The 8,040-nt window shown below is 38.0% G+C and overlaps 1 protein-coding gene and 1 long non-coding RNA gene across 4 annotated transcripts; both read left to right on the top strand.

Moving 5' to 3' along the window:
• Positions 1–1,254, top strand: LOC119077444. Of its 3 annotated transcripts, none has more exons than XR_005087789.1 (3): positions 1–75; positions 366–553; positions 927–1,254. It is a non-coding gene; the product is annotated as an uncharacterized LOC119077444 (long non-coding RNA). The 3 variants fall into 3 exon arrangements; XR_005087788.1 differs by lacking the exon at positions 1–75 and adding an exon at positions 108–206; XR_005087787.1 differs by lacking the exon at positions 1–75 and adding an exon at positions 217–304.
• Positions 1,255–3,807: 2,553 nt separating this feature from the next.
• On the top strand, positions 3,808–7,908 carry LOC119077370. The gene is made up of 2 exons (XM_037184560.1): positions 3,808–3,870; positions 5,244–7,908. The coding sequence occupies exon 2, from the start codon at positions 5,254–5,256 to the stop codon at positions 7,849–7,851; it is 2,598 nt and encodes an 865-aa protein (XP_037040455.1). The 5' UTR covers positions 3,808–3,870; positions 5,244–5,253; the 3' UTR covers positions 7,852–7,908.
• The last annotated feature ends 132 nt before the right edge of the window (positions 7,909–8,040 follow it).

Genomic DNA, 8,040 nt, shown 5'->3' with positions numbered 1-8,040 from the left:
CGTTGAAATTTCGTTTTGCGTGTTAATGCGACTGCTACGTCCGTAAATCAAACAGAAATACCGGGAAATACATAGGTATAGTACTTATCGATTATCGGTTTCATTCGAATAAAAGATTTGCAAGTGTGTGGTGCCCATAGATGAAATCATCGTAATTTATTTGATACCACAGTTTAAATACGAAATTCTTTACGGTCGCTGTGTGTGTAAGTGTCATTCACAGAATATCTATTAAAATAAAGGGTTCAGGCTCGGGGCTTAGTTGAAATAGTTCAGAAAGTACATCGACTTTAATTTGAAAATTGTAAACAAGCGATCTGCTAATTAAATTGGTTTGTTGATAGTCACGGTTTTCCTTATTACAGGTATTAAACGAGCATGTCATTGAAAGCTATTAAATTGATAGTGCTGGATGCGGACGCAATATTTCAGCATCGATTTTCATTGTTGAAGAAATGGATCGATGGAGTTTCAAGAATTAGCATCAATGATGATGAACGCATATCGGAAGCTGAAAGCGTCAGTATTTTGAACTTACCATCGCTAAAAAAAGGTAGTACAATGTACCATAGCGACTATTCCCTTAGATTCACAGTCGAAAACCGAAACTTAATACAAATGTGATCAAGATGTGATCAAAAGTATTTCTGTCAAAATGACGTTTTAAACGTCAAACGAAAAAAAAAACTCGTGAGTGGTCAGAAAATTGTTTACAAATGACTTGTACGAGTATTTTTTTTAGTTTGACGTTTAAAACGTCACTTTGACTTTTGATCATAACTTACCCTAAATACAGGAAAAAAAAATTGCGCCCAGAGTCTACAAAAAAAAAGTTTTTTGAGTCAAGTAGTATGTCTATATTTGGCTCAGCGTTTACATATGGCTCCCCGCCAATTTTTTTTCTGATTTAAATTCTAATATCTCAGGTAATATGCTGTCGAAATCACCGTCGGCCAAACTCGAATTAATTTTAAAGGACAAGGAACGTCTCAACACTTGGATTGAGAATTACAAAATTCAATCAGAAAAAGACTCGGTGAAGATTGCAACTTTTCGTGAAGCAGCAACTCGACTTAAAATGCTTCTCGATGACGCCGACTTTGATGAAGGTGACTATCGAATTGCTAGACGCAGAGGAATTGAAGAAATAAACGATATACTTGGCAACATCAGTGCACTTTAGTCGATATTGTCAACTTATAAGTTGAGATTAATTTATACCTGAAGGCAAAATAAACAATTTGCGAGCATTTAATCGCTAATTACATAACATTTTAATGGGAAAAATAACGGAAAAGATGCATACCGCTTGAACTTTGTCAATTCGAGCCAAACGCGATATGCAAGGTATACACACACTTTGCGCGATATGTACTAGTATTTAAGCGAAATGATAACAGGCGGCTCTGCGCTACGCCGTGCATCACACAAGCCACGTAATTCATCTAGAATGGGAATTTTTCATCACACAATTGGTTAGAGTATTCCGCAGGACGATGATAAGTGGGGAGTAGAAAGTATCATGCTTAAAATTTCGTCAGAGTGAAACCTGTCTTAATCCAGTTACAGACGGCAAGCATATGATCAGTATTATTATCGGGTCTCTTACTTCCATCGATGAAAGTATTTTTAATCGATTGATCTCAAACCTAGTACTTCAGTTTCTTTCACATGCGTTTTACTATATAAATGACAGAGCTTGCATTATTTTCGTCATCGTTATCAATAACAGATAAATAGCCGTATGTGACAGGTTGAAATCCAGGTACTGCATAATAGCAATATTTACATAACGAGCGATAAAAAATTGAGTGAAAAGTTTTCATGTGAATTTTTTTGATCCGATGCAAAGACGATAATCACACTCAGTGTCGTAGTCAGCAGCACCCCCTGGAGTGATATTTTTTTGAATTTTTTGAATACAAACTTTTTAGTCCCTCTTCTTGCTCGTAAATCATGTCCGGAGCGTTAGCGGAGGACTTGACGCAGTCTAACTTCCAAAAAAGAACGAAGAAATTTTTTTGAGACGCGGCAACTATATATAGGAGAGAATTTAAGTTTCTTTCCTTTGGCCTGTATCACCACAAATCCTATTCTATCTTATTTGCGCTTCAAATACGAGCAAAACGAGCTATCACTCGACTATGTCTCTTTAAAATTACCGGAGATACATCGTTTTGAAATTGGCACTTTTCATAGAAAATACACCAAATTGACTTTTCCCAGACAATCAAAATCTTTCAACTTACTCTGTATGTTTCTATCTATCTATCTATCTATCTATCTATCTATCTATCTATCTATCTATCTATCTATCTATCTATCTATCTATCGACGGACGATCTCGGAAACTAGTCAGCCAATCTCCATGAAATTTTGCAGGAACCTCAGGGTGGGCATAAAAATGAAAATGTGATACGCTATTACCCCAGGAAAAACCAGAATTTTGTTTTATTGGCCTCGAAGTGGTTTCTGAGTGTGGTTTTCGAGGGTCGGGAACACGTTTTCGGCTGTAGCTTAGCTGTATTGAAACCTACAGAGGCGTGCGACCCATCAAATGAAAGGTATTCGTAACACGATTCGAACAAAAAATAATTTAAAAAATCGGGTCAGATTCGTTTGAGCTAGAGTGATTAGAGTGACCAAATTTTGAGCTACTCGAGCGTAGGATGAAAGGACTAATATTTTTTTGGGTTATGAGAGATAGAGAGTTACTTTCTTCGGCAAAGTCTCAGAGTTTTACTAGTAGAAAAGAAGGGCATTTGTGAAAAAGTCGAAAGTCGGAAATGGGTGGGTCAATTGGGGTTTTGGAGATGTTTCTTGAATGGTGGCAGATAGAGAATTACTTTCTTCGTCAAATTTTCGAATTTCGTCAAATTTTTGATTTTCGTCAAATTTTCGAATTTCGTCAAATTTTCGAATTTCGTCAATTTTTCAAATTTTGCCAAATTTCCGAATTTTTGTTATAAACTGTTATAAAAAGCAGTGTTCTAAAACTTCTAAAACGACTGATATCCCAACAAAAATCTCTTCGAGAAAAGTGTGACGCAGTCTTTGAAGTACAATTTCTAAAATGAATGATATCGCTAGAGTTGACGCTTTCAGCTTCGTTACGCAAAAATTAAATTTTACACCCAATTTTAGTTCAAACAAGTTGGCTTAGGTTTTCTCATCATCTGCCAAATAATTTTTACAAAAAAAAATTGACTGAAAACAACAAAAATTTTACCAAAAAAATCTGCGTCGCAAAGTGGCAAATGTTCAGGAACAGACCAGCAAGAAAATTTATCTGCCACATGCGACGCAGATTTTTTTGGTAAAATTTTGGTTGTTTCCAGTCAAATTTTTTTTTGGTAAAAATTATTTGGCAGATGATGAGAAAAACTAAGCCAGCTTGTTTGAACTAAAATTGAGTGTAAAATTTAATTTTTGCGTAACGAAGCTGAAAGCGTCAACTCTAGCGATATCATTCATTTTAGAAATTGTACTTCAAAGACTGCGTCACACTTTTCTCGAAGAGATTTTTGTTGGGATAAGAAAATTGATCGCTAAGCAGCACTAGCGATCAAATCTTCATTTTCTGCTGCCATTTCCTATTTTATTGAATCGCCAGTCAATTTATCCTTACTGCGGGCCTGGAAACGCACACAAGTTTATAGTATAGATTAAACGTAGAAAGTATCTACTTGGTAAGTGTATGGCTTGATGGTATATTAGACTACGATATTGAAGCAAATTATCTGATAACACTTCTTATACTGCCAATAACAACTATATTTGTTAGATGATTCAGTGCTTCGATTATTATCAATTTGTTCACGACTTTTTGCAACAAATATCATTGGAAGTCGTAATAAACGAAATCGAAAGGTACGTGCCAAAAATGTTTTTTTTTTAAATTCGAGCTTAAAATTCTTCATGGAATTTTCATGTAATGTGGGCGCCCGTTAAATTTATAATATTTTCGTTAAGATGTAACGGATCATGTAGTTTGACTGAACTGTTAGATACATACACCCGAGGCTTTTTTGTGGGCTGGGCAATGGGCTTGGACATTTTATTCGCTAGATGCAATTAGTCTTTTTTACAATATCTTACACTCTTAGTTTCTGATGTAAAAGAGTCATGTTAGAGCTATTAATAAACTAGTATGTGCTGTGACAGCACTGCTGTCTCACTCTAAAGCAGTATCAAGTTTGGTAAAAAGAGGCAAAGGAAATTTTCCGTTGTATAAGCCAAAGTATATAAACACTGAAGGTAATGCAGTGCAGACCCTCAGCGGATCAGAGAAATTACGGATCCAAACTTTCAGGTGAATTCATTTTCGTATGTTGTCTAACTTAGACTTGTGCAACATAACGGCCCTAAATCCTTCCAATTCACCACTAAATACAACTTGACGCAAACGAATGTTATATGTGTGCAACATAACGCTGCTAAATCGTTCCGAATTCACCGCTAGATGCAACTTGACGCAAACAAATTCAATACGTGTGCAACATGATGAAGCCAAAATTCGCCTGAAAGTTTGGATCCGTGTGTAACTGTGGATTTGCATTACCTTCAGTGTTCATATACTTTGCATTCTATCCCATATATGCCAGCTGTCATTCACAAGTTCCTTCTGTCTCGCCGCATGTGTACCAACTTAACATTTCTCTGCTTATAAGGCAGATAAATGATGAGTTGGTACGCCTGTGGCGAGATAGAAGGAGAAAATTGACACATCTCTTGAGAGAATTCGTACGTAATTCTCTCCCATACCGTACACAATTTTTAACCTCAGATTCCTTCTATCTCGCCACAGGCATACCAACTTATCATTTCTCTGTTATAAGGTTTTTCAACACTAGGAATTGATTTGCGAGTGTCAGGGCTAACTTGTAGAAGGAAAAATCAATTTTCCTCTATTGCTAGACCAAATCGTTAGGCCAATTTGTAGTAGAAAATAGTTATTTGTTTACTGAGCGGAGAAAATAGAAAATTCCAATTCCGATCGAGTTGGAATTTTCTATTTCTTCCAAAGGTGACCACAAAGTTTTTGCCATCTTTTCACCGTATTCAGTGGAGAAAATGAGGTTTTTCACGCCGCACAGATGATCTTGGACATCGGGCTGTGGTTGCACATTTTCTTTTTTGAGATGAGTAAACTTTGGGCTGTGGGCTGTTGGTGTGGCCACACATAACTTAGTGCCGCTACTATTTAATTGCAATTATAAAATGTTATCTGGTCTTCTCAACAGACTACAAAAAATGGATTCCGAACTAGTCGACTTCATTTCACATCTTGGCGACGATGTACCATTCTCGCCATACCGGCAACTAAATGAAATGTGGCAAGAGCTTGAAGAATATTTCGACCGGCGTTGCTTCGACATTGATGAGTATTTGGACGAAATTCTTCCCAACGCGCATCCAGTATCTACCATGCAGTATGACATTCCGTCCGACGAACCGCAACTCATGACAGCGGACGAATTATTGCGAAGTTTTGCCATTCCGGAATCGTTCTTCAATGATTTAATTGTCGATCCTCCAGCGTTGAAAGACCGGAATCGAGTTACCGATGAACTATTGTTGGATTCTGTGCGATCACAAACATTTTGTTACACCGGTCGCAAATACGAACATCCGTTCAAAGAGTTCGTATCTGCTCGGGTCAACTCAGGTGTTCCACTTCGAAATGATTGTATTGCCGACAGCGAAATGACCTCGACTCCGTTGATGTCGATGTCATCCAACTTAGAATGGCTGTCGGTGCTTCATAAACAGCACCTACAACTGGGCGTAACAGCAGAGGTGATGGTCAAAAATGTGTTGCTTGAAAAATCGGTAATTCTACCGACTCAAACCGAAGTCAAAAAAGTGATTCAAATGCTTTTCAAGAACTTGAACAGCTACATCGATCGTCTATCCCTTGAATTCGACGATCACAAATTTTTTGACACATCGCGGCTTAGCGAGATAGCACAAAAATTACAACAGAAAATACTGTCCCATTCTAACGTCGAAACAAAACCGCTGCTCGACATATTACTGCATTGGATGGAGATGATTACTACATCTTTTGCCGACATTAATGACAAACGACGCGAGATCGAAGAAATTGTTTCCGAGAAAATCATCAACGAAGCGGCTCAGATCTATCGTAGACGACTGATGTCATCGGATCGGAATGAGAGTAATCGGTCGATTTGGTATAAGAGCGAGAGCGACATCATTTGCCAAGGAATACGGCATGCGTATGCTAACTGCGGAGAGGTCCTTATTGCACGTGTGGTGAGTCAGCTTGAAAAACGTCTGGAAAAGGAAGGCGCAGCTATTAACGAACTTAGAACTGCTCCCGTTAATTCAACTGTTTCGAGTGGCATCCACGTAATAGTTGACTTACTTGTGTCGGAATACGCCAGCAATATCAATCAGAAAGGGCTGCAATGTGCTGGCATATCGACACTTAAGCAATTCGAAGATGTTAATGTAACTTGTCTCAAAGACATTTGGAACAATTTCGACAGAAAAACGAGTGAAATTCCGTTCTCTGAGAGAATTGAACTAAAGAAACAGCTGGTTTCAAAGCTAGACTCGGAATCAAATTCCAAACGATTGGAATTCAAAAGATCACTGAAAGCAACTGTACCAACGGCTGTTTCATCTGCGAGCTCCCTTACCAAATCTGTTGGAATTCATTTTGGATTCGAGACAATTACCGTCAGCTATTACGATAGAGTTGGTAACAGTTTCCGGACTATCTATGGACCTATAGCGAATGTTGTTTCGTTTTCACCTAACGGAATCTCCATTGGGCTAATACCATCTAATTCACTTTCTCTAAACATGGAAGATCTTCTCAAAAAGTTGACGGTGGTGGATCGCACATATGATACAAAATGTCATGGGGAACTAAAGATTGAGTCAATTATAGCGTTGATGCTCATGTACATTGACCAAATCGCAAAGCAGAGCCTACACGCAACTTCGAAAATTCAGTATGCCATAGCCATTCCATCCTGTCTTAACGAAGTAATGCAAAGTGTTTTCAAAACTGCCATCAAAGCTGCCAACATTGCTTGCAAGCTGATTCGCGAACAGTGTGCGCTAACGACCAATTTTGTTCGGGAACTCCACCCAGCTATGAGTAAAAACAAGGATGAATTCGTTGTAGCGATGATAGTCAATAAGAAAGAAGCGTGCGACTCGGTCGTATACGGAATCGATGAAAGTATGAAAATAAAAGTTTTGAGTGCCAGTGGAGCCGAAGATAACAGAAATTCTTGGAGGTGGACGCGTGATACTGGAGTCAACAACGAACTGAAAAAAATTGAAAGAAAATGCAACAGGCGAATTCGTTTCCTTATTTGCGGCAAAGATCAAGACATCTTCAGGCAAATCAAAAATAAATTTAAAGAACCGAAAGTTCATCTACTCAAATTCGATTCAAATCGACTTGCTGAAGGAGCGGCGTTATTATCTTATGCCGGTTATGGTTACAGTTTAGACTGTTCTTTTGATCTTCTCAATCTGGCATCGATCAAAGAACTGTCTAGTGGCGGCCTCAGTTATCGTTTGAATCACACGACAAACAGTCCTAACTATCAGAATCTTCCAAAACTGTCAATGCAATTGCGCAGCATAATTGATAATCAGATTAAGGAACTTGGTGAATGTAAGGCAGCTACACAACAGATCATAGTGGGAAAGATGAAGGACTTGGAAGAATCGCGTCTCGCAGGACGGGAGAAGGAAAAATTTCGACAAACGTTGACAAATGATTTAAAAGAAGTTGATGTGGAATTGATGAATCAATGGGTGGTTGAGCGCATCGCTGAAAATTGGAAGACAAAACAATTTTAAGGGATGTTGACGCACGATTTCATTTCTATAAATATTTTTTTTTGAATTAATTGGAAGTCTCAGAAATTATTTAATTTTTTTGAATTCCGTTAGTGATTTATTAGTGGTTGGAGTCAGCCTAATTCGTCCTTTACTCCTATATACTCAGTGAAGAGTATAACCTGAAGTGAATCACAGCGAGCTAGCGTT

Source organism: Bradysia coprophila, unplaced genomic scaffold (assembly GCF_014529535.1).
Source record: "Bradysia coprophila strain Holo2 unplaced genomic scaffold, BU_Bcop_v1 contig_235, whole genome shotgun sequence".
NCBI lineage: Eukaryota > Metazoa > Arthropoda > Insecta > Diptera > Sciaridae > Bradysia > Bradysia coprophila.
The sequence above is the reverse complement of the archived record's forward strand: the minus strand, read 5'-3'. Positions and strand labels throughout refer to the sequence as shown.

Excerpts from the sequence above, each read along its gene's own strand:
- LOC119077370 (XM_037184560.1), top strand. The coding sequence starts at position 5,254 with ATGGATTCCGAACTAGTCGACTTCATTTCACATCTTGGCGACGATGTA.